This window comes from Cryptotermes secundus, unplaced genomic scaffold (genome assembly GCF_002891405.2).
Source record: "Cryptotermes secundus unplaced genomic scaffold, Csec_1.0 scaffold696, whole genome shotgun sequence".
NCBI classification, from domain to species: domain Eukaryota; kingdom Metazoa; phylum Arthropoda; class Insecta; order Blattodea; family Kalotermitidae; genus Cryptotermes; species Cryptotermes secundus.
This window is the reverse complement of record NW_019734322.1, coordinates 1,084,778-1,112,485: the sequence shown is the minus strand read 5'-3', so window position 1 is coordinate 1,112,485 and position 27,708 is coordinate 1,084,778. Positions and strand designations below refer to the sequence as shown.

At 42.7% G+C, this 27,708-nt stretch overlaps 1 protein-coding gene across 3 annotated transcripts in view; it reads right to left on the bottom strand.

The window, feature by feature from the left end:
* Positions 1–27,708, bottom strand: part of LOC111868627 (tyrosine-protein kinase Src64B) — a 73,473-nt gene that overhangs the window by 30,045 nt on the left and 15,720 nt on the right. For all 3 annotated transcript variants that reach the window (XM_023859451.2, XM_023859453.2, XM_023859452.2), the window contains exon 2: positions 1,167–1,308. In XM_023859451.2, the coding sequence (XP_023715219.1) occupies positions 1,167–1,203 (37 nt within the window). In that variant the 5' untranslated portion in view covers positions 1,204–1,308. The remainder of the gene's footprint in view (positions 1–1,166; positions 1,309–27,708) is intronic.

The window sequence follows — 27,708 nt, the reverse complement described above, 5'->3', positions numbered from 1 at the left end:
ATATATATATATATATATATATAGCTCAAAACTTAGATTATGCTATTGCACGTTATTTACTTTCAGATAGAAAACATTTTAACGGAACCCGGAAGATACCATCATCTACAATACACGACAAGAAACCTGAAAACTAACATCATAACGACGAGACAAAATATAACAAATATTAGCCAGAATTACATGTGTCGTAACGATTTTAACAATTAACACTCATATGGATTCATATTTGGATAATTGAATAACGAGTGACGTACTTATGAATGCTGCCTGATGATGATCCAAATATGGATCGAAACATGTAGCAGTCACTAAATAAAACCCATGTAACACAGTGATATTAGATTTATTTAATTTTTGATAAATTTTTGTGCTGACGGCCAAAATGCGAAATCGTGACACACAACAGGATGCAAACAATAAAGGCTGAAGAGTTGTTGCACTTCGTAGTCTGGTGTAAGTTTCGCGATGTTTCAAAGGAGTACCGCAACCAGTACATTCCAGGCAAGCGGTTAGTCGCTGGCTTCCCACCGCGGCGGCCCGGGTTCGATCCCGGGTCTGGTCAAGTGGGATTTGTGATGGACAAAGTGGCGCTGGGGCAGGTTTACTCCGAGTACTTCGGTTTCCCCTGCCAATCTTCATTCCACCATTTGCTCCACAATCACCCTCACCTATCATCTGGGGCTGATACAATAGGCCAGATGTGGCCGCAGTACAAGGGTCTTTGTCCCACCCTACTAGCAATAAAAAAAATAGTACATTCCTCCAATAGTCAGTAAACGTTTACCAGACTACACGGTATAACATCCCAGAAGACAGCATTATTCATATTCCCCACATTCCCCAATTTGTTTTTAATTAAGGGCCAGACGAAGTGTAGTCTCTGGTCCTCCAGGTTGGGGGTTGAGCGTGGGGCTAACAAGTCCGCCCCGGAATAATCTACTCTTACGAAACCTCCAGAGCCTATGGAGGAGGCCAGGACCCGCTAGTAAAGAGAGGATGAGAACCTCATAAAAAAAACTCCCGTGATTTTAGTCCGCAAGCGAACTATACCGACCGAGCGACCGCCGCTTGTCGGCGAAGTTAGTGCCAACTTTTGCGGATAGAGGGTGTGTATGTCATACTTGACAAAACTTTTCCTACAGCCATCATGTTAGTATACTTACTTGGCTGCTGTTCTCGCTTACGACAGCTGTTCCCCATGCTGGCTGCTCAGCTGGAAGTCTGGTGCTTATAATTACGTACCACTAGATGTTGATATCACGAGCCATGGCCACCCTGGCAGAGTAATGCATGGGTGCACACCAACTGAAACAAAAAGTGTTGCACTACTACAATTTGCATTGTATGCAGCAACACTGGATCTATAAAAAGAATCCTGAAACTGATTTAATGAATAATTTTACTTTTATTTAATAAGAAAATAATAAATCTGCATGGACGCCATGTTGGTACAACTGATGGCAGGAAATGACCAGTTACGAAGGTAAAGCAGTCTATAACGATAAAATATCCCTATTAAGTTTCATATAAAGTATAAAGTGTTTCGAATGTTATTTATAGGAATACGGGGGCAGACACAGGGCACGTGGATTCATAAACACGATACCATAAGTCTATATTTCCTTATAAAATAATGAAAGCAGATAAAAATGAAAATGCTCTTTGCAATACTTGGATCTTCTGCTTGTTCATTCTTCCATTCCCACAACCACTTCATTCACAGTAAAGACAAAACATCTGTCGGCGGTTTCATGTCCAAATTATGTAAACCAGCTGAATAATGGCAATGAATTATATATACGTGGACATGATTGTTCAGACTGGGTGTCAGTGACCATCTCCCTTGCAACCTGCCTATACAGCTGAGCCAATTCCTCAACCTACACATTTCAAGTTCGAATATGGAGGCACCATATTCCTCCACCAGCGAGACTACATGATGTCACGCCGCAGAAGACTACAACTTGAATGAATGTAATACGTCATCGTTGTCCATAATATTTTATCCTAAAAAATCAAATGGTATAAGGTTAAGGTATAGCTATCTCTGCTACAGGCCGTATAGGCCCACAGGGTTATGAGACGTCGAGGCTCTCACATTTTCTAGACAATCGGCCCACAGAAGGCGATGAGGTTGTCAGCCTTATGCGTCGGCGGCCCTATAACCCCAGGAAGATTCCTGGTAGTCATTTCTGTTATAGGCTGAGTCGACCCCAGGACAATAGTACGGCTGGATGGATTAGGTTACTTTAAAAAATCCAATAAGCTCCTCAGGCATGAACCCGCGTCCTTCCGGCTTCTAGCATACAGCCTCAACCCATTACGCTACCGCGTGCCCCCCAAAATCAAATGTAATACAGAATCTCGAGAGTCCACGTTTAAGATGGAATTGCATGCTGGAAGAACGTATGCAAAAAGAGGGCCTAAAATGGGTACGTTACCATTCAAGTGTGAAAATCCACCATTTCAGAGAACACCTACATATTCCACACATTAATTGAACGATTAATAACGAAATAACTGCATGAATACATAAAATACCTAGACATTCTATGAAATACAAATAAAGCAGTTACACGCTTCAGTGATAATATATACAGTGGGCCCTTGGTTTACAACGGTTTGATATAAGCGGATTTGAATATCCGCCGGTTCGAAAGTTTTCTAGCAACTTCTTTGTCCCCCCCCCCCCCCCCAAATTTCTGGAAAATTCTATACCGTGCTGTCGCTTCCAGCAAAGGTCCCAGCACAGCGCTACTGGGCATCTCCTCATGGCAACACTGCATTTGGGCATACACTGTATATGCCCAGTCTGTACAGTACAATGTACGTCATCGCGGCTTATCGTATACGAGTAGATTAATATTGTGACAAGTAATATGTTTTTGGACAGTATCCATCGTCTTGTCTATTTTTAAAAAACTGTCCTGTTTCTTTTGAAAACACGGCGTTTCGGAGATTGGATTCTGTCTCCGTCCTCAGGTAAAACCTACTCAGTTGGGTCCAACAGACAGAGCTAGCCCCTATCGGAGATAGTCTCCGAACCGTTGTGTTTTAAAAAGAAACAGGACAGTTTTTTTTAAATAGACAATACGGTGGATACTGTCCAGAAATTTATTACTTATAGCAATTTACCTTCGTCACAAACTTTTAGAGTTTATTAATACTATGCCTTTGATTTTTTTATAAATTCGTATTTTCAAAAAAAATAAAAGTGGAACCACGTCTAGCCGTATGATTGACAGCTTAACTGCCAGTGGAAATGTGGTTAAAGACCACAAAGATCTACAACATTCGAAAAAGAACTATAGAAGCTATTAGAAGAATGGAGGCTGGGCAATCACATCTTGCTGTTCGTAGGGATCTAAATATGGCTCCCTCCACTGCAACAACAATCAAGAACAAATGCTGATAAAAGTAAAAAGAAGATGGGAACTGCAAGAAAGAAAACTAGTACTTAGATACTCACGTGGTCCTGTGATTGGAAAAATGGAATAGTTACTCTCATTGTGGGTTGATGAGTCAAATGAAAGTACAAGTAGCAAACAGTTTGTTCGTTGGCATGTAAGAAAATGTAGGGGGTGAGGACACTTTCACGGCAAGCAAAAACTGGTTCGCTGATTTCATATAGCAAACTCAATTTTACAATTCAAGATGAACAGGTCAGGCTGTCAGTGCCGACGAACAGGCACTTCGAGCGACTCGTGAAGGAAGGTGAATATGCATCTGATATTGTTTTCAATGTGGACGAGACAGGCCTTTACTGGAAGACCATGAGTTCAAGAGCTTTTATCCGCCATGAAGAGAAACATGCTCCTAGATACTATAAACCTGTCACGGACCACTTAAATCATCATTTTGGTGTAAATGGTTCAGGGATTGTACAACAGAAGCCATTGCTCGCCTGTAACTATGAAACACCGAACGAGATGGAGGGCGTTATTAAAGTAAATTTGCCAGTCATCTGAACTTCAAACAGAAGAGCTTGAGTGGCACAACTGGTATACAGATTATCTTTGTTCAAGAGTACATAGCTACTGTGGTGAAAATAATTATCCAAGGAGGGCTCTGCTGCTGCTGTTGATGATGGACAATGCTCCAGGAAATCCACGAAACACTGGAAAGATAAGGACGACCGTGGATGTAAACGCTGAATTAATACAAAGCAGGGCTTATATCTGACCAGTATAAACCATATTAAAGATTCGTGACAGTTCTTAGTGTAGATCATCAGTACAAAATGTAGCCAAAATTCAATTGCTTAACGGCCTCTAATGCGAATCTGCTGCACATACACAAGACCTGTGTTATCAAAAGAAATACTTATACATTGATCAGGTTTTGTCCACCAGGAGATGACTAACGCTTCTGACTATATCCACAACAATTTGTGATAAGTAGTGAATCACCAGATCATGAGCTGGCTCTTAATACAATCAGAAAGCTATTGCCATTCCTATGGAAGGTGGTGGGGGCACGCAGTAGCGTAGTTGTTTGAGGGGCTATGCTACAAGCCGGAAGGTGACGGGGTTCAAGTCCCGATGAGGTCATTGGATTTTTTTCAATTGACCTAATCCTCCTAACTGCACTATGGCCCTGGGGTCGACTTAGCCTCTAACAGAAATGAGTACAAGGAATTAATTAAATAATTTTCCTGGGTAGTAAAGCGCGGCCGGCGCGTAAGGCTGACAACCTTACCGCCATCTTTGAGCCGATTGTCTAGATAATGTGGGACCCTCAACGTCTCACAACCCTATGGGCCTTCACGGCCGGGATAGCTTTACTTACTTCATGGAAGGTGGTAGCACAGTCAGAACACCAAGTGACAGAATTCAGACTAAAAATTTCAACAGGGTCAACAAAGTTGACTTAAGGTCATGCTTCTAGCCTCAAATAAGAGCCAAGTACTAACACAGAATATTTAATAGTTTGCGAAGATGTTCAAAACAATATACCACACCATCTACAAATTAGCATTATATATGTCAGCCTATCACTAACGAACTCCACCCACTTAACTGCTGGTATGAGTTCTTCTATGCACAAGAAAGCCTGTACCTAATTCTTGATTCTCATTCCACCTTACACTGACAAATGTATAATCGCCTGCTGGTTCTTCCCCACCCGTTTCATCTCTCATTCTATGTGAGATTCGTTGAAAGTAACTGAGAAATAGTATGGAACACATGGAATATGCATGACCAACAGTACTGTAGCAGACTCGAACCCAGTCCTTTAGATTGCAGAGGTTGGTTCCGGAATGTTTGTCAGACAGAAAGATCTGGGACATCGACCTACACAACTTGGGTTATGGGGCAGGCAGACCGACAGACATATGCTTCCTCAATAAGAAACATCAAGTAACCTCGCATCCCCCACCCCACCCAACCTTTTTTACTAGCTCCGTCCTCTGTACCAGGGCGGCGATCAATATTGTCGGCAACAATCTCCCTCCCATACGTCTGTCATACTCTGCTCCCAATTATACCAAGTTTCTCTTTATTACCGGGCAAACCCCACCTCAGAAGTCGCCCTTTATTTGTTTATGGAAACCTCATGATCAGCAGCGAGAGTCCGCAGCGACAACACGGCGATACCCATATTCGATCTATGGGCTACAAAATGGAGAATTCTATGCAGTGCAGATAGTCATGTTCTTCCACTGTATGATTTCGATGACAATAGCTGAAAATACTGTATAGATTTAAAAAGAAAGTCCATCAACGTATTTCAACAATCAAACCTGAGGAAAACCTCTACCAGTTCTACCTTTTGGTACTGAAATAGCCAAAGACGAATCTAGAATTGGAGCTATCTATATCTATCTATTCCTGTTGCTCCCTCCTGGAGCATAGGGCATCCGTGAAACATTTGTTTCACTTCAATTTCTTCATCTTAGACAGTCGGTAGAATTCCTTGGACGGGGGATCAAGCACTCGCAAGGCCCCTACCTACACACAAACACAGAATAAACGCAGACGAACATCTATGCCTTGTTGGGAATCGAACCCGCGATCCCAGTGTTCGAGTGGGCGAAGACATTTCATGCCTTAGTCCGCGCGGCCACTGCGATCGGCAGAAATGGAGCCGCTGAGATAGAATTCGTGGAACGAACCGAAATCCGTGTATGAAAGGAGCCACAATATTTTGGAAAAGATATGCCACATTCCTTAGAGACAGACTCCCCAAATTAGCGACGACGTTCATACTGACTGAATAAGACGCCGAAGACTTCCGCTGAAGAGGCAGGGATGAGTCAACGAACAGCACAACTGCTTTAAGAGTAATTCGGTTAAATTCGTTTATTGAAGTGCTTGGCAACAGCAATAACGCCAGTTACAGGTCAAAGATAAATACAATTAATAAGAAATTATGATGATCATTTCCATTTTTTATTTATTTAATTGCTTACCTTAACAGGCACGCATTACAAACACATATACAACTAAAATAAATTAAAACCATTAAAGTAACAGGTTAGTTATAACAAAGAAATAAAGAGTCTCAAGAAAGGTGAAAGATTCCTCAAGGGAAGTACCGATTTTATGATAAATATTCCGAAAGCGGCAGATGCTGTCTGCATCAGTAGCACAACTTGCTGAAGAACCATATCTTGAAACCATATTCACAGGAAACGTGAAGTCTCTGATTTCTTTATTAACCATAAAAACGTCGTCGAATGGAATAGAATGTTCTAAAGGTCAAAGGATTCGAAATGAAATAACAATTTCGCGGAAAACTGGACTGAATAAATCGACTTAAACATGTACTTGCGCACTGTTCTGCACATTTCATAATGTAACAAGTAACGTAATTGTGGTGAGAGTCATACTCAAACTTTGACTGAACTAAGGTAAGTATTCAAGTCAAGGAGGATGAGGTGGTGAGCAGGTCATGTAGCACGAATGGGGGAGACGAGGAATGCGTATAGGATATTGGTGGGAAAGCCAGAAGGAAAGAAACCACAGGGAATATCAAGGCGTAGGTGGGTGGACAATATTAGAATGGATCTTAGAGAGATAGGATGGGATGGTATGGATTGGATAGATCTGGCTCAAGATAGGAACCAGTGGATGGCTCTTGTGAACACGGTAATGAACCTTCGGGTTCCATAAAATGCTGGGAAATTCTTGAGTAGCTGCAGAATTGGCGGCTCCTTCAGAAGGGCTCAGCTCCATGAGTAAGTAAGTAAGTAAGTAAGCAAGCAAGGCAAGTATAAAACTATTAGACTATCGAGAGAAGAAACATTATACATAACGAAACCAGTAGTTCCTTGCAATTTTGATATTTACAATATACGTAGTCAATATGCCGATGATAATAAAGTTCACTATCCAACATAACACCAAAATCTTTTACACGGCCAATGCGTATGATTAAAATATCATCACTGTAGTAATTAAAATGGGGACTGTGTTACGGCTAAAATATATTACATTAATTTTAAGGATGTTAATTTTCGTACAATTTATCATGAAACTTTTGCGTCGTGTCAATATCTGACTGCAGTAAACATGGGAATAACCAATAATTTTGAAGCCAAGTATTTTTTTTTCCTTGGCACTACAGCCCCAGTGGGCCTAGGCCTACCTCCATGAACTTCTCCATTCACTTCGGTTTTTCTAGATCTTACACATTCGGTAGGAATCCTTGGGCGTGTGATCAGCTCGTCGCAACACAAACACAGAAACTAAACAGCGATGCCCTGAGTGGGATTCAAACGCACGATCCCGGTTTCCAAGCGAGCGAAGGCAGTACAATATCCAAGAATACCGCAGTCATAGACCGCAGTCATAGATATGTTATTGTTGAAATTTAATGTGACACAGTTTCGCTGAGCTCTGTCATGACCAGTCGCACTGGAGTGGCTACTTTTAACGTGCGAACTGGGAGCCTGTAATGACAGACCTGTTTCCTGAATTTCCTGTTGTGGCAGATGTTGCTGCACGGGTGCCACACGCTTTTCCCATCTGTCTGCAGTGCCTGTACATGCTGGTGATGAGTGTCTTGACGCAGTGCAGAGTGTAGGACTGTCCTGGTGACGTGAACTTAGAGAACACCATCCTCCCAGAGAATCCCTTGGGAGTTCGTAGTGCTCTTCTACTTTCACATGGCTGTAGCCTTTATGTGAGGCTGGATGAGATTTCTCTCCGCCTTCTAGGGTGCAATTGCAGCAGCTCTTCGTAATTCCGTATTCGTCTTTTCGGGGCATTATTTATGCAGGTGGCCACCACCTCGTCAGAAACATCGAGGGGGTTGCTTGCACTTGGCCCAGATATGGGCAAAATTTTGGCAGTTGTAGCAATGCGTAAGACCAGTCTGAGCTCTGTGTAAGTGGTTAAGGCTAGTCAGCTTGAATATCTCTTGAGATTTTTTTTGTTAAGGTAGCAAGGAACAGAGAGAGGGTTTCCATATGGGTTTGTCCATTTGGTGCTCTTCGAGTGGCCGTTATTTGCCTCACGTTGATGACAAGCTTAAGTACCCACAGCTGTCGGAAAAATCCTCTGCTGGCGTATATGGGGGAAGGTGACGGATTAATGCTCTGATAGGCTTTTCGGGATCTGGGGAGAAGGTAAAACAGTGGAAATTATTTTCCTGCAGATAGAATTTCATGGCTGAATAGTCCGCCTTATCTTTTGTTATGATACAGTTTCCATTTCGCGTGTTTCGGAACTCGTACTCTGCTTTCACATGTTCTTTTAAGTCGCTTTGGATTCGACTGATGTTTGTAGTAGAAGTCATCACTATTGGCGGCAGCCTATCTGATTTTCTGGGAGCCTCCTGCTCTGCTCCAGTAGTCTCCGTGTCCATGTCGATATTTCTGAGAGGCTCGAAGAAGTTGCGAGCTGACATTGCTTTTGGAGGCATCTTCACAGCTGAGGATGTTGCAACTGGTTTAGTCGACTCCTTAGCTGTCTGTGAGGCATCATTAGAGACCTGGCTCTTGCGTCTCTTTACTCCCGGAAGTCGTCATCCTGGGCCGCTGATTCCACTGAGGTTTTGTTCATTGCACAATTGTGTCCTGCCTGTGCACTCACCTTAGAGACGGCCTTCAGTTCATTCAGTGTTACCGTACATGCAGTAAATAGCACTAAAAAGCTGCTTCCCATCTAGACCTTTACCAAAGTTTGCCCTGTTCTCCTCCGCAGTATTCACAACAGAGGCCCGTTCAGAGCTTTCCCCCACTTTAACCGGTGTGCATCCGGCAAGAATATCTATGTCAATGAGCACTTACGTACTTGTTGTACTACGGAATCTGGTTCTTGGTATATGTTCGTGATTGCACGACATTGAAATTTAAGCGATACCAGCTTCTTTGTCCAGTGTTTCCAGAATATCGGTACTGGGACGTCCACCGTCTTGGTGTACATTCAAATTCACCGCTTGCTTGGTTGTTTCGCACAGCACTGCGCACAACCACGTCTTTGCGGCAAACTTCGCCGATATCACGTTCGCCAAACGGGAGCTGACCGTGAACACACTACGTAAAGTGAAGTCTGTAAGAAACCACTCTGTCCAACACACGTTTCATTCAAATCAGTAAATCCAATCAAGACCTGGTGTAGCTGACTTGCTGTCTGGCTGTAAACATGTAGCAGTTCCATTCCTTGAACTTGCTGGCTCACTCACTGCTTCAACTGTCCCCGTTATAACTTCTCGGGACGGACCACAAAGAAAGCACCGCTGATGGTGTACGACGCCTTCCACAAATTTGGCTGAAGGTGGTACACATGGGGGACAATTATATTGAAGGAATGTAAGTGTGTTTACCTCAGGTAATAAAGTCATTTCAGAACTATTGAGGCGTTGCCACTACTTTTTATCCGACCTATGTATTAATTGTAATTTTGCTGAACAGTGAAATCTGGATGCTATGATCGTAGCTAAGATTAGGAATACAAGGCACTTACACGTACTTGCCAAGTTTTAGTAAGGAAGGATCTCAGAAAACGATCACTTGGAAGACCGAGGAAATATTGTAACGCTAACAAAGATCTTAAGGAAACAAGACTGTGAAAGTAGATGAACTGACCTGGTGCAGGGCCGTGTTTAACGTGATACGTCTGAGCTGCCGTTCTGGCTATGCTAACAGTGTCGCAGTTATTTGACGTATGTATAGGGTTAAAAAGCTGAAGAAAAATGAAATCGTGTAACATCTCCCAGCTTCTTGTAATGTTGTTTAGTCATATTCCTATAATTCTCTCCAAAAAGAACTGAACGTGTTAGTCAATATAGGCTGTATTTATGGCTCGTTGCCTTTAGTTTAAAAGATGAATATCAGTGAACTCAACGTAAGTGACTACGTTTTCATAACGAAGCCAAGTAATTACAGCTCACTGCCTCCTCGATAGATCATTCAGTAAAATGCTGTCGGTTCGTTGCGCAATGAGGCCACATAGAGTTCCTGCTCGTGGATGGGTTTCCTTCCACACCAACGGTAAAAAAAAAATATAAAAGGGTGTGCAAGCCGACATACAACTACAAAAAAAACACGAAGCTTAAATTCTGCCCCATTCACCAACTCAGAGCCTGAAAGCATCCGCATGATGGGTATAAAATATTCAAGGCCAAAGACAAAATTGTTCTTCTGAATAATGTCTGAATTTGATTACTCTCTGGCGATTTATACTTTTACAATTTTGCAACAGCAACTTCAACCTCAAAAGGTCTAGGATCAGATATTAACGGCTCAGCTGTATCAAAAGCTCCGATTTTCACAAACCCTGTCGGCAAAACTCAAACAAACAGTTTACTTTTTGCCTGCTATAGTTCAGATGTGCCGATCGCACTGGCCGCACAGTCTAAGGAATGAACTGTCTTCACCCGCTCAAACATTGGAATCGTACCTTCGAATCCCACTTAAGGCATGGATGTCTCTGTGCGTTTATTCTGTTTGTGTTGTTCTGTGTGTAGGCAGCGGCCGTGCGACGGGCTAATCCCCCGTCCAAGTAGTCCTACCGACTGTGTGAAAGATTAAGAAAATGAAAAAGCGGCCAAGGCCCAACAAAAAACTGTAGAGCCATAATAATAGGCAAAACTTACAATGGAACCGCTACAGTCGTGGTTTATGAGCGGAAGGTTCTTCAGACTAAAACAATACCACATATATATGAACCTGAAGAATGTAAATTCATGAATACGTGCTGAGAATTTACGTACTTTTATATAGTGCCGACATATGAATCCAACGACACTAAAAATGTGTACTTAAGTGCATTTAATTGCGTGTCATGTATCATTTGCTTTTGGCGGGCCGCATAAAGAACACTGCAAGGCGTCATGAGGCCCGCTGGGTGTTCTCCCAACAGTCTACCACCCACGTTCCACATATTTTCGTGTAATTACAAATTAATCTGCAGTGGAAGATTAAGGATACTAAAATATGAGAACGATATACATATTTTCCAAACGCGTTTGTCGCTCATTAATCTTCGTCTTAATGGTGCTGATGGTCATTTATTATTGGTACAGATACAGACCAATTTGCATCTTCCGCCTTACCCATCTCGTACAGAACTCATGTGGTACAAGTGAGAGCTAAATATTTGCACCGCAGAAGAGATGTTGAAGCTAGTTAGTTAAATGATGGGAAATACGAAATTCGTATGTTTTCAGTAACAACTATAGACCTTAACAAAATCTATATTTTACATCACGCCGCTAGTCAGAATGTATATAGTTTCATCCGAGATTAATGGAAAGTGGCCGATAAGGACAAAAATTAAAATTGCTTGAAATCTTGATGTAGATCTCCTATACAAAATTTCATCAACACCGGTTCAGTATTTTTGGACATAAATCATGCGGTCGGTTATTATCGGATAATATCCGAATTGGAAATACGAGACAGAAAATCTTTGCCACAACTCTAGTAAAACTAAATTGGTTTGTACTGCTGAAAGAAACAAAGATGAAACAAGGATATAACGAGCGCATTATGCTCTACGATTACAATATCTGAACACCGGTTTTGGTGTTGTTTCTGAATTCTAAGGCTTCAAAAGGTTACAGCAAACTATAGTTAGCATATCCGGTGGACACCGCCGTTATTAGAAAATACCGTATTTACGCATGTATAGGCCGCGTGCGTGTATAGGCCGCAGCACAATTTTCAGGCAGAAATTATAGAAAAAATAATTTTCTTGGAATATTATTTCAGGAGTAGAAATTATTCCGAAATTTGGCAACGTTAATTTTTTTTTTAAATGAAGTGTGATTTCGAATATTTTGAATATAAGCCGCACCCCAGTTTTCCTGTTGAAGTTTTGGCAAAAAATGTGAGGCCTATACATGCGTAAATACGGTATATGTGGTCCGGAGAACAGAGAACGAAAACAAATGTAAAATTACTTATAATAGCCAGAGAGGGAACATAATAAACATGAAATATTTGCCTTAATATTTTTATTGCATTAATATGATTCTGTTCCGCACTATGAGTCTCAAGGGTTTATCTGAGAAAGAACATTCCTGCCACAGATGAGATAAATTTAAAAAAGACTATCAGCAAATACGTGTAAAATACTTAAATACGCCAAAAGAAAGAAAAGAAATAAGATTAAAATAAATATCGCTGTTATTCAGTAACAGATTAATGTAAAAATGCGGCATGAATTACCGACGGATCACTGTGCAATACCTCTTTTCCGGATGTAAGCAGGTCCCACCTTTCCTGAACGGTAGCCTGTATGAACTGTATGGGGTTGGGGTTCAGTTGAGTTGAAATTACGTTATCAGTAACTTTTACCGTAGTACAGGAATAAGTTGCGAAATGCATTATTCTGAAATAACCGACGATAAGGCCAGGAGCTATTCCATGCTGTCTGTGAATTTTCTTTAAATAACACTGTAACGAAAAAAGACATTAACCATTTCAATTTCCGACTAACTCTATCAAACGTTTTGTAAACTACAGTTTGTACAAAACGTCCATGAGCACATCCGGGGTAGTTCGTCCCTCTCGAAACTCTGAAGACTTGCCAGGTGCTAAGGTATTGCAAGGGTCGCTGCATCATGTAATGCCATTTTCCTCAAGACATTAATTTGGGAAAACGGTCTCCGGATATTACCAAAATGTAATCAAAACTGTTAGAGCCAATCACGAGAAAATAGACATTTCACATGCCTGGACCGCCGGAGAGCGGTCTGAAATTTAATCAAAGTTAGTACAGCCATTTTGAAGAAAACCCTACTTTTTCGGGTGGAGGGTATCTGAGAGGCTAGAATATTCACATTCATGGAGCGCCAACCTATCAGAGATTAACTCTTAAATACGATACTGAATAAAATTCACTCAACCGTTCAGACGCTAGTGAGGCGCAAATACTTACATACAGAGAGTACGGGTGATTGGGTGGGTGGGGAGGGTAGTTTTCAGAAACAACTTTCAAGAGCGTAAAAATTGATTTTGCATACCTACTATTTCGTTTTATTAGATACAAATCCATTGTTGCTATAACACTGCGTTGTCTGGTATTTTTCTTCAGTTTCGTTAAATATACTGCATCACAAAGTTTCAGATCCTATACATCGCATCATGTATTCTAACAGGTATCTACAATTTGTCCACAATCAAGCCAGTTTATTCAGGTTCACTACTATCGCACTTCCACCCTACAACAATATTCACTCTGCATTCATTAACTTACGTCTCACAGCACGTACTATTTCACCACGGGAGAACTGTCGCTTCCAGCAGACTCAACTGTACTTCATCTCCTCGCCTTGCGACTAACGTTTTGTGTTATATATCTAGAAGAGTCCGGTACAGATGTGATAGACGAGGCGCACTGAGTTTATAGCATTTGCGAGAAGATAGGATGGTTTGCAGATTTCGAGAGGCGTGCCTATGCAAGCATGTTACTCTGCCCCTACCCCCGGACGCACTCAGGCAGAGCTACAGAAAGTCATAAATGTTTATAAAACATAAAAAGTGAAATTCAAACCTAGAAAAGAACATTTCTCGACATATCCTCCAACAACACTGATGCAGTGCGTCGAAACCCGCAGCATACACGTCTTCTGACTGTTGTCTCAACCATTTCCGCACGCCCGTTTCAACCTCTTCGTCATCAGCGAAACGTCTGCAACCGAAGTGGTTTCTTAGCGAACGAAACAGATGAAAGTCACTAGGAGCCTAGTCCGGGCTGTAAGGCTCTGACTAGCTCTGACATTGTCATGATCAAGCAGTACCCCTCTTGCCAGCTGGTCGAGGGGTTTTCTGCGAACTGTATCCCGAAGCTAGAACAGAACTCCACCGTAAAATGGAAATAAAATTATCCCTGTAACAGGCCGTGGAGGCCCATACGATTGTGAGACGTCGAGGCTCCCACATTTTCTAGATAATCGGCTCAAGGATGGAGGTGAGGTTGTCGGCCTTACACGCTGGCCGCACTTTACCCCGAAGAATATTCCTGGTACTCGTTTCTGTTAGGGATGAGTCGACCCCGAGGCCTTAGTGAATTAGTTCAATGTAAAAATCCAATGACATCATCAGGAATGGACCCAGTGACCTTGAAGCATAGTACATCAACCAACGTCAGAACTTCACAATAAGATACAGAATTCACATTTTCACCATGCTTCTGAAAATGGGCTAACAGCACTCCCCAAGAATCCCAAAATATGGTAAGCATAACCTTTCCAGCTGATGGCGTAACCTTAACCTTTCTAGTTGGAGGTGAACTGGGATGTTACCAATGCACTGAACACGCCTTGGTTCGAGTTGGTAGTGATGCTCCCATGATTCGTCCCCAGTAACAATCTTGGTAAGCATATCTTTTCCTTCATCTGCATACAGTAAGAGATGTTGCAAAGCCAAACCCATTCAGTTCATTTTTTCTCGACCCTTACATTCGCCGGGCACACGCCGTAAGCATATTATCCCGAACTTCAAACGATCATGCTGCATGCTAAACCATGCGAACACACTAGTGACACTAGTGACACTATCATCATCCTTCTGTAAGCTGGAATCAACTCTTCCATATGCTGCACAGTTGATTCTGTTGCAATTTCAATAGAGCGACCTGGTCGGACATCATCTGCGAATTTCGAATGTCCTTGAGAGAATTTCTCGACCCAGTTGTGAACCGCTTTACGCGACAAACACTTCCCACCATGCATAGGAAACATTTCTTTATGATTATCCTTTGCACTGAATCCTTTTACCCAAAAAAAAGCACAATAGAACGCTGCTCGGTAGTACCCTCAAGAACGGTCGCCATTTTGATTATAGAAACCAGCCCCTGAACTTGGGCATGCGCGTCTGCTACCTAGACTGTCATGAAGCTGGACTGTGATGCTACCTAGTGATACACATTGAAAACCTATACGTCCATTACAGCTGTTTTAATTCAATTTGTGACTTATTTACTGACTCCACGTATATGTATCATTTCGAAAAATTTAACAAGTGAAAGTTATAAATTTTAAAGAACTTTTTATGTTGTATTATAGGGCTACTATCTATCAAATATTCGTAGGTAAAGGTATGTTTAAAAAAAACGAGTTATGTTTCAGCTGCGGCAGTTTCTAAGGTTATGTCGACATACACGAATCATAGGAGGCCAGCATCACCGAAGAGGAAGAGCGGACGATAATCAACACTGACAAAAACAGATCGTCGGACACTGAGGACTGTTTCGAAAACTCACAGGACTACTGCAGCACAGGTGACGGGACAGCAGAACTGAATATTCATCCTGAAGGCCCTATTTCCACATAAACTCTCCGGCATGGGCTTCACAAACCCAACATCCACGGTAGGGCTGCAACTGCTAAACCTCTGATTACCGAATGTAATGCACAGATGCGTAAACGGTGGTGTCACGACCATAAAACCTGGACATGAGACAGCTGGAAACGCACTCTCGATAAGGTCAGATGAGTCGTCCTTCACGCTGCTCCCTACATCAGGAAGAGTTTGCGTTTGGAGAACACCCAAAGAAGACTACAACCCGGAATGCCTGGTTCCAACAGTGAAACATGGGGGAGGTTCTGTGAATGTTTGGGCAGCAATGCCCCCATTCACACAGCTGGAACTGCTCATTCAAGGTTTGAAGAGCATGAAGGTGAACTTCAACATCTTCCCTGGCCAAACAATCACCAGATCTGAACATCACTGAACCTATCTGGTCAGTTTTGGAGACTAGAGTGAGGAACGGATTCCCGTCTCCAAAATCTCTAAAGCAACTTGAATATGTTCTTCAAGAAGAACAGTATAAAATTCCGCACAGTTGTTAAAAACTGGGTGGTTTATGAAGAGAGGTGAATATGAGGTCTATGCGAAGGTTTACAACCATGATGAAGGAAAAGCACGAAAAGTCTTCCCACGTTACTTGAACAGATGTTCGCGTTAATTTTAGCGCCCTGTTGTATTGCTGGAAATTTGGTTGTACAAATGAAGTTTCTTCTTAAATTCTACCTTGAATGACTGCTTGGTTGTTGGTGTCAGGATTTCTTCTTGTTCTCAAATTACTCTGAAGTCGGTCCTATGCGACCGTTTGCCATTTGGTCTGATAGTCATTCACGTAACATTCACTACAGACCCGTTACTACTTGTACAGCACATACAGGTAATAACATCAGACTTGTAAACCATTTGCCACGTGCATATACAGTAAAACTTGGTTATAGCAACATCGGTTTCTGCGACACCTTGTCTATTGCGTCAAATATTCAATGGTACGAACTAATTCCTCATAAAGCAACTGTTTTTATACCTTGCTTAGTACGACATGCACAGATGCATCAACCTCGTATGTAACGTCATTTTCATTCCTGAATTTCTCTGATATGGACATTGAACGTAATTTAGAAAGTGTGTATTGGGCAAGTAACAGGAAACAGATGAAGATAACTGATTACTGTACTCGTATCTAGGTACAGTAAGGCACAACAATTGATGTAATCTACTGTAATTTGGTGAGTAGGCCTACCTTTAATATACAGTATTAGTGCGGTGTGTATTGTCAGTGAAAAGCGCTGTAATATGTCTTTGATATTACACATTTGGGCAATTCCACGTTAATGTTACGTTAGTCTGTACTTAACTACGTATTTCACTAAAAAATGCAACATTTTAACTCGGTTTTTGGTAGATTTTTACGTGACTAACATAAGGCTACTGTGGAAGTGCCCATTTCGGTTACAACGACATTCGTTTATAACGACACTATTTTTAGGTCCCTTTGATGACGTTATAACCAAGTTCTACTGTATAAACATTTGTATAAACGAATCAGATATGCTTCTACGAGGTGAACGGCCACTAATCAATGTTAGGTCAATTATCTCTATAAAAAGGGACCGCAATTCCATTGTCATTTGCTGACGTCACCCTCCCAACGACGTTCTGGAATGGAGTAGAGCTGTTGAATGAGTAAAGAAAAAACAGAATAGCGGAATAAACCTGACGTATGGAATTTCAGTGATCATTTTAGTTATAACTGAATTTATGAATTAAACATTCCAGTCAGCATGCACGACATTAGAACTAAATTATGTTTTTTCCTCAGTCCCTCTAGGCAAGGGGCAGTATCTCAATTAGTCCACGGCTGCCTTTTCAACAAAAAAAATCTCAATCCATCATTCACTTGTTATCCTACCATTCAATTCTATATAACTGTGGCAGCGTCATAAAATGTCAGAAAAATTTCACAGGGTAAGAAACTGACAGTCAATCAGCTAGCCAGGAAATCCGCCGTCTTTATGGAACGAGAAATTCACTACCATGCTCATAAAGCCCCCCCCCCGGCTCCCATCCTGAATCAGACAAATCCAGTCCACATCGCTACACATATTTCTCTCAATCCATTTTAACATCATCCTTTCTACAACTAAGTCTTCCAAGAAAACTTTTCATTTCAGGGTTTCCGACCACAGTTTTTAAGCATTTCTGATCTCTCCCACGCGTGCCATGTGTCCCTCCCATCTCATCTTATTTGATTTGAGCATCCTACTAATGTTTCATAAAGAGTAGAGATTACGTTGCTCCTACACCCAATTTTCCCCGAGCTTCTCTAAGAAAGCTCACGGTGATTTACTGCTACTTTAATGACTTTGGCTGGATAATGACACAACGTTGCCATGGGTTGGTGTCTTCTCATGAAGCTTTCGGACCAAAATTTTGTACGATCAATACGTTTCTTAGATGCATGATATATGTGTGTCGCAGTTATGTCTTAAAAGAATGCCCTTTAAGGCAGAGAAAGAAAAAATCAAGGAAATCTGTAAATAAACACACCAAAAATAAATATGACGACGAGAAGCAAAATGGAAGGAATGACAGAGTCTTCCAAATTCCAGTAGTCACTCAGCAACCAGCAGCACGCTGTGGAAGTACAGAATATTACGATCAAGTATTTCCCACAGTTGGCATCCCACGTACAAATCTGAACGGGAAAGGAGTCGCGCGCATCACGCAAATGGCTTGCCGATAATTCATCCGGGATATTCCAAGCTGTGACTCACGCGAGTCACTGGCAGACAGTTCGGCTCCCCATGCACCCACGACAACAAACATTTCGCTTAACGGTCATTTCGTGCACTTTGGTGTTCCCAGCGACAAGTTGCTATATGCTTCCAGGACAATTTCAAAATTCGATTGTCTGACATGGATATTACCACCGTACATAGTGGCAGTCCACAAGGCCGCGCCATAGCTCAAGTGGTTAGTCGCTGGCTTCCCACCGCGGCGGCCTGGTTTCGATACCGGGTCTGGTCAAGTGGAATTTGTGGTGGACAAAGTGGCGCTGGGGCGGGTTTTCTCCGAGTACTTCGGTTTCCCATACCAATCTACATTCCACCAAATTTTCCATCATCATAATCACCCGGGGCAGGCTACTATAGGCCAATCAGTGGCCGCCGTGCCAAGTGGACCCAGTTGGACTCCACCCCTCCCCTCAGCGAATTAAAAAAATGAATTAATAACTACAACCACAACACAAGAAACTTCACCAGATGCTAGTACGAGCACACATCTCCATGTACTGGACTCCAGTAACTGGAGATATACATGTGCCGTCGCGACTGGTAATTAAGAACAGAAGTAGTGAGCCGTTCACAACACCCTCCATCACCCAACCACATCGACATACGAGTACAAATATTATATACACGAAACCACACACAGCCTCTTCCTCAACTTAAAAGGTTCTTAACGGCATATACCAGGTTCTAGAAAATATTTTGCAGTCAGAAATGGATCCATATTGGAGCTTGGGATAGAGTAGTCGGTACAGCGACTAGCTAAGGGCTGGACGGCCGGGAGGTCGGAGTTCGAGTCCCGGTAATCAAGATATTTCTCCTCTCCGCGTTGTCCACACGAGCCATGGGACACATCCAGCCTCCTATCGAATGGGTACGGAGATTTATTTCCAGGTGTAAAGTGGTAGGGGGTGTGAAACTGACCACTCACCTTCAACTAGTGGAAAGATCAAGAGTACGTGGATCTACACATCCACTCCCCCATATATCTTCATGGCAGAGTGCTTAATATGTTAAGCACAGGTAAAACTTTACCTTTAAATTTAACAGATCCATTAAAAATAAACTCATTTTAATCCACCTGGTGGTGGTATCTTAAGATCCATACGTACAGCAATGATGTATTATATCTACAACAAATTAATCCCAACAATGTTGTCTCCTTTATTTTATTGTTAAATAACCAGAGTATACGGCCACTATTGCGTTTACACAACAGGCTGGAAAGAATATGTATGGGTACTAGGGTACTAACATCAAAACATGAAGGAAAGAAATGAACCACCAAGTATGAAATTTAATATTTCATTAATTATACAGTATTTAGAATGTAGAGTTGTCTCCCATACTGTCTACCGTTCTTCATGTCTGCATACATTTGAAAGAAATTCAGCCCAACGAAAGAGATGACTGGGATTTCAAACTTGAGAGAATAATCACATGCACAAGGCAACACCGGTACCTAGAGAATTCTTAAAGGCAGTGGGGGATGGAGGACCGCCTCTGTGATCTAGTGGTCAGCGTTCGTGGCTACAGATCCAGAGGTCCGGGTTCGATTCCCGGCGCTACCAGATTTCTTTCTAAGTAGTGGGCCTGGAACGGGGCCCACTCAGCCTCGTGATGATAACTGAGGAGCTATGTCAAGGAAATAGCGGCTCCGGTCTTGAAAACCGAAATTAATGACCGTGAGGATTCGTTGCGCTGACCACGCGACACCCTCTATCCGTTAAAGTTGGCACTAAACTTCGCCGACAAGCGGCGGTCGTTCGGTCGGTATAGTTCGCTTGCGGACTAAAATCACGGAGTGGGGGATGGAGTCCAGCTGGGTCCACTCGGCACGTCGGCCACTAATTGGCCTACTTTACCTGCCCCGGCTGATTATTATGATGGAGAATTTGGTGGAATGAAGATTGGCAGAGGAAACCGAAGTACTCGGAGAAAACCTGCCCCAGCGCCACTCTGTCCACCACAAATCCCGCTTGAACAGACCCCGCGCTCGAACCCGGGCCGCCGCGGTGGGAACCCAGCGACTAACCGCTTGAGCTATGAAGCGGCCTACTCAAGCATACCTTCTACTGCTCCCAACTGCTGCTCTTACAATTGGTCTTACTGGACCGAGTACATCGTAGCCCAACGACCAATATTCGAGGCTTCCCTGGTGAATCCGCAGCGTGCTTATGGGAAACCATGCATGCCGGTTTGTATCCTTATCATTTGCAACGTCTGCTGGTTCAACATCTCTTCAACCAGAGAGTTAAAATCTTCCTCTTTGCCACTGGATACCTGCATATCGCCGGATTCTTCATTACATACTGTTTTACGATTCATCGCATCAATCAGGATGTAATTAATACCAATTAACCATACATGAAATCCTCACGGGGACTGTTGAAAGCCCCTTCCAACATTAATCCTCAGTTAATGTTTGGTTTGGTCTGACCGAAGATCTGTTTGCTCGATCATTCATGTGGAACAAGTGTGGCTGCTGCTAATTACCTGTATTGCCTCATGAATGTATTACATCATTTAATAGATTTTGGTATTTTGGTCAAATTACGGCCTACTTAAAGCAATGCTACGAGATTCAGTAATTGGTGGAGCTGCTCGAGATCTCCAGATCTTAAGATCTTAAGGGTCTTAAGAAAGAGACTGCCTATGAGATCAAAGTACAATCAGAGTGGAACTCTTGCGACGAATTATGAATGCTATACTTACATACGAGAGCGCCCAGGACGGATACAATTGGCTGCTGCCTGAGCCGAGCAAGGCTGTGCACTGAAAGCCGTGGCGGATATTTTGAACAGTTAACGGTGTCTCATAAAATGTGCCAATAAATTCAGCTCACTAATATTTTCTCCTGCGCGCACCTAGACCATCCGTAGCTCCTCAACGACTGGAAAAAAGAGCTAGTGTCATATTAACCCCTTTTCCTCCACCTGACCTCCCAAATCACCTCCTGCACTATGGCAGACCGATTCTGAAACACCCTATATACGAATTATATATGTAACACTCTGTGGTTCAGAGGGTTAAGTAACAATTCTGACACGTTTCAGAATTCATGTAGAACGATGTAAGTAAAGTAAAGCTATCCCTGTAACAGGCCGTGGAGGCCCATAGGGTTGTGAGATGTTGAGGTTCCCACATTTTCTAGACAATCGGCTGAAAGACTGCGGTAATGTTGTCAGCCTTACGCGCCGGCTGCCCTTTACTCCCAAGAATATTCCTGGTACTTATTTCTGTTAGAGGCTAAGTCGATCCCAGGGCCATAGTGCGGCTGGAAGGATTACGTAAATTGAAAAAAAAATCCACCTCATCGGGGTTCGATCCCAAGACCTTTCGGCGTGTAGCATAGTTCCTCAACCAACTACGCTACCGCGTGCCCCCAAACGAAAATATACTACACATGGTATATGTAGCCCGCGAGGTAGAGGCGACAATGAAGGGAAGAGGTCAGTTGGAAAACTACCAGGCACATATGGAAGGATGATACTGAAATCGATCCTAAAAAAAATACTGTTTCAGGTTGTAGACTGGATTCATCAGGCTCTTTTGAACACAACAATGAACCTTCGGGCTACACAAAAGACGGGGAATTTCTCGACTAACTGAGTAAACATTGGCTCCTCAGGAACGACTCTCTCGCTAAAATGTCTCTAACCGAACGGCAAGAGACTGAATATTCTTTTAGGCATTTTAGACAGATCTTCGTTCAATGGCGGCACTTAAACGTTTAAATTTAAGAAGTACTGCACATCCCATTCAACGACCTTAAATAAAAGTGGGATATTTATATTACATATGTACACTATACCGTTACTGAGCAGAACAATTTCAGACTGCCATCTTCTGTGATATGAAGCTTAGTCCGGCAGACACATCCAAGCAGGTAGTATTCCTCATAGCATTGCCATGTAAACCATAAATTTCACACAGCACATGCTCAGTTTTCTTCTTTCTTTAAATTCATTAAAATATTCTGCACATGTTTTATCCATGGTCGAGCTGAACTATTTCCCATACGTGACAGGAATGTTCCTCCTCGTATGATCTAGATTCCGCGGAGCAAATTACGGAATTCCGTTTCGTTGCCTTCTTCCAGTTTTCTTTCCGTTTTAGAATTAAACGGTTCTGCATGGTTTCCCCCGCCCGTTACATTCAAGGGACCGGATAAAACTTGGGCTTACATTAAAAAATTGTATATATATATATAAGCGCTCAACGAAGATGCGGATCACAATATTATATTGACATGTGTAGGATGGTACGCGTGACGAAAATAACGGGTTCTAGTTCGGATGATTGGACTTATTAACACTTAGGTTACACTCTCTCTCTTAATTACAATTAATACAGCGCTATCGCTGATTTACACAATTTACAGTTCACCGTTGCACACGCACTAGGATTCTAAGTTTCCACTAGTCGTCTCCTGGCAACAGATCTCAACAGAGAATCTAGCGCTTTAAATCACTATGAAGTCTTCTTGTTATTTCGTCTTCAATCACTCTGTACTCCTCTGTCCCAATCTGTACTCAATTAATATTCACAATTCACTGAGGACATGCTACATTCTCGTCCTTGTACTCTCAACTGCTGAACCTTCCTGGGCTTTCTCTAGTGACGGCTTCGAGTCCTTGACTCACGGTTTCTCAGCTATGACTGACTGCAAAGTCAAAGTCATGTTACAACTGACGGTCGGNAAGTTAGCTTTAGGAACACTCCCTACAGCCCCAACAGGACTATCCATACTCCACGGAGAGGCACTACTGTGTGTCTCTCCCCATGACATCGTAGATACTTTTCAAACCATTCTGCTAAATGTATCTTTACAGACTGCACAATAAAACATGGGATATAAAAAAAAAATGTTACAACTGACGGTCGGTCAGTCTGTCTTGGTGTCGAGCACCAGCTGTGGCTCATGACCAGATATTTCTTTTGAATGAAAGTTACGGTCTTGTCTGTGTGGGGCGCCCTCTCTGACGAGAGGTCGGGTCTGTCATTTGTCAGTCAGTCTGTTTTAATATGTCCACTGTCTGTATTTACATAGATTTACAATACACACTTATTTCCTACTTTGATGTACAATATATACAAGGCCTCTGTCAGTCCAGCCTCAGTACAGCAGATTACGCCCTATTTCCAGTATCAGTCGCTACCACGGCAGTCTAGTCAGTCACTTGAACGGTCGTATGCCTGACCGCCGCCAAGTTTAAGCCTCTTATACTTTCTGTGCCGGGCTTCGCCTTGACTGCAAACGACCTTCACTCTCCCCTATAAATTTTCGGCACGGACCCCATAGAACACACCTATAACTGTAGACGTGTTTACAGTTGTTACTTAGCACTGGGCACTGCGCGGACCATACTGAAAACAAATCACGCGATAGCTGTCTCGCCGGTTCATTGGCGCGTTGATTGTTGCCAACAACGAGCTACAAACATACGTCCTATTGGTGCGTGACCTAAAAACGGACTGTTCACCAAGAATCTGTCTTCGCGGGAACTCGTTTACCAACCCGTTGCCTAGCAATGGGTGTACATGTAACAATATGTATTACAAGCACAGTATCATATGGCGTTGTACATAGCCTCGACATATCACTCGGTAACATATGCACACACCTCCACATACAGAAACCTCTATGCGATATTTACCTAAACTGCTTTAACATAAAGACAAGGAAGAGAAATATACCAATTATACTGTAAAGGGGTTGGGAAAGGAATAATAGAGAAAGGTGGAAAGAAAATGCAGGTATAAAAGAAAAGAAGGATGGAGGTCAGGAATGAAGATACAAGAGAGATTATTTTGCCTGGAAGACAAAACTTGCGCTAACAAGTCACAGATCGCGCAGTATCCTGATTTATCTTTCGAGTTTTATCCCACTCCCTCCGGGTAAATGAAGAGACCTATAAAATATGTCACGGCCGCTTTAATCCACTGTCCTCCCAAATCGCAATTATAGTTTATCATTTTACACTAAATTACGTTTGTAGGTGACATTATGTAGGCTTACCTAATAATTACTCATTCATAAAAGCCACTGTTGGCCTGGGAAGCTCATTCGTGCAAGAGCTAAACGGTCATCGCCACCCTAAACAAGCACGCGTAACTATTAATACTACAAATTCAGCCGTCAACGCAACAATTTTTTTTATTAATTTCGGTTACACTACACGTTTCGACCCCTAAATGCTCATCTTCAGGTGTTTCAAGTTACACATTATTTATTATTGAATTGCAACGTGAGATCCTTATATTCCTACTTATATACACAGGCCATAAAGTGGCTACACTTTGCGTTGACGGCTGAATTTGTATTATTAGTTGTACTTACGCAACAGGATGCAAACAGTAAAAATAATTAAATATTACTGGAGTCTCGTCTTTACGTTAACGTTTAGATCTTAATGTTATAATCCAACTGTATGCAGTCTATTTTCCATTGAATTTTCAACGAGTATGACACATCTGTAGTTCCCTAACAATGGCAGGTTTCCGTTCTAGATCGGCATTACCGTACTCCCAATTCCCGGTATAACCAATGAAGTCCATAAAAAAAGAGGTGCTGAACTTGTTCACTTAGTCAATTACATTCTGTACGAGTATTTATGAGCTTAAAACTTTATCCGCCGGTCACGGTAGCCGAGCGGTCTAAGGCATGCACTGTCTTCGCTCGCTCGGAAACCGGGATCGTGGTTTCAAATCACATTCAGGGCATGGATGTTTGTGCGTTTTTGTTTTTGTGGATGTTTTTGTGCAAGGCCTCTACCTTGCGACGAGCTGATCACTCGCCCAAGGAGTCCTACCGTATGTGTAAGATCTAGTAAACCGAAGTGAAACGGAGAGTTTCATGAAGGTAGGCCTAGGCACAAATTTGGGCTGCAGCGCCACAGGGAGAAACAATAACTCTGTCCTGGCGTTCATAAAAGCCCTCCACTGGATCTTATCTTCAGCCAGCCAAATCCGGTCCACACTTCCATGCTCTTTATAAAAGATATAGTTTTATATTATCCTTGCATCTTTGCCTAAGTATCTTTCCTTAAGGTATTTCTACAAAAATTGTGCAAGCCTTTCCAAATTTTTCCTGTGTTGCGCGCCCTGCCCAACTTATCCTTCTTGAGCTAATCGCTCAACAATATCAGACGAAGAGTACAGATTACGAAACTTCTAGTTATGTAACACAGGTTACATTACGAACGCAAATGACGCCAGAATATGTTTGCGTCACAAGAATAGAAGCGGCAGGGGGGTGGTACAGTTTACTTAATTCGAACACGGGTTATATTTAAAAGCAAGATAATTCCTTGCCAGCTTGCGAAACGCACATCAACAGGCAGTATGGTGATACGTGCTAATCTTCGCAAGCATCCAAACACTGAACAACACACACAACTCGGTAGCTACCGGAGCTTTCCCAGCGGCAAACGATTAATTTTGAAAAGCGTGGAAGGAAGCGATCGTGGCCTATTTAAGGTACAACTCGAGCAGCGGTACCCCTAAGCGGCCTCCGTAGTCTAGGGGCAACGTTCCCACCTCATGACTCAAGGTACGTGGCTTCAAACCCGGCGGAGGTCGTGGAATTTTTAAGGGCGGAAAAATTCGGGGAACAAGTCCTCCGAGAGGGACTTTAAGCCGTGGGTCCCGTGTCGTAGATTTACGGCACGTAAAAGATCCTCATGTCTCTAGCAGACCTCTGAGCAAAAGTAGGCAAAATGTTTCCCGCCCAAGTAGTTTCCAATGCCTTCGGTAGATGGCGAAGTTATTGGGTACCAATGCCAGTAGAGGGCCGACCTCGCTGGCAGAAAGGGGAGAATTATCGGGTACCACTGCCAGTAGAGGGCCGACCTCGCTGGCAGAAAGGGGAGGATAGCGGGCACCAGTATCTGTACGGTAAGGTGACAGTAGAAATTAAAGGGGACGTACAATAGACTATTAGTCGCGGTGCGTGGGGAAACTCACCCCCTCTATACTGAATAACTGAGCGGTACCCCTGGAACTGAGAAAACCCATGAAAACACTTTCAGAACAATCAGTCTCTGGGCCAAGTATCGGGCCTTCTGACAAATGAAACAAGATTACTAACCATTCAACCACTATTTTGAGTTTGGCTGGTTGTGTAATTTTTAATTTTTTTAATTAGTTTAGTGGGGGGTGGAGTCCAACTGGGTTCACTCTGCACCGCGGCCACTGATTGGCCTCTTGTAGCCTGCGCCGGGTGATTACGATGATGGAGAATTTGGTGGAATGAAGATTGGCAGGGGAAACCGAAGTACTCGGAGAAAACGCGCCCCAGCGCCACTTTGTCCACCACAAATCCCACTTGACCAGACCCCAGCATCGAACCCGGGCCGCCGCGGTGGGAAGCCAGCGACTAACCGCTTGAGTTATGGCGCGGCCCCTTGGCTGGTTGTGTATGTAATTGGTTATTCAGTTGGGTCAACTGGGTAATTGATTACTTAGTTCATCGAATAGCAAGTAAGTTACTTATGTAGTTGCGAAGTTCAGCATGCACTTGGATAGTTCATACATTCGGTAAGGTAAGTTGACCGAATTTTGGATACGTAGCTATCTCGGCTGTGAGGATCTCGCTCGTATCCTCTACCTTAATTGCAGCCATGCCTGCAGCAAAATTTCCAGCCGAAGTGAAGTGTACCTTGGATGTGAATCTGGTTTCTGTGAATTCCGAAGCTATGAAATTTTCATGGCTCGTTTTCTATGTCTCATTACAGTGGGAAGCCTAACTGAAATTAACGCTTCCTATCATGCAGTCTAGTCTCCAAGTGCTGCATTATACTGACAAGTAGCGTGTGTTACACTTGCTACTAGTGCATTATTTCTGAGATTATGTACCTGAAACCGCCAAATATCTCTTCTGTCGAATCGTCATGTATGACGAATATCAGATATTTGGTCCATCTTATGCGCTGAAGGCTAGAAACTTGCTCTTCGATAACATCCAACAACCGTTCGCTGCTAACAAAGGAGTTTCTTCTCATAAGTGGACGAACAATTACTGACGACGGAATTCAGAGCTGATAGTGAGAACACCTCGTGCTGTTTCACTGACAGTTACATGCTTCACAAAGGAAATGATCTATATCTTTTTTTCCATATCATAACGCACTATAACTTTATCTTTCTACGATGTTGATAAAAATAGTGTAACGGATTTGATCAACGCATTGCCAGGCAACGTCTCCGTGAGCA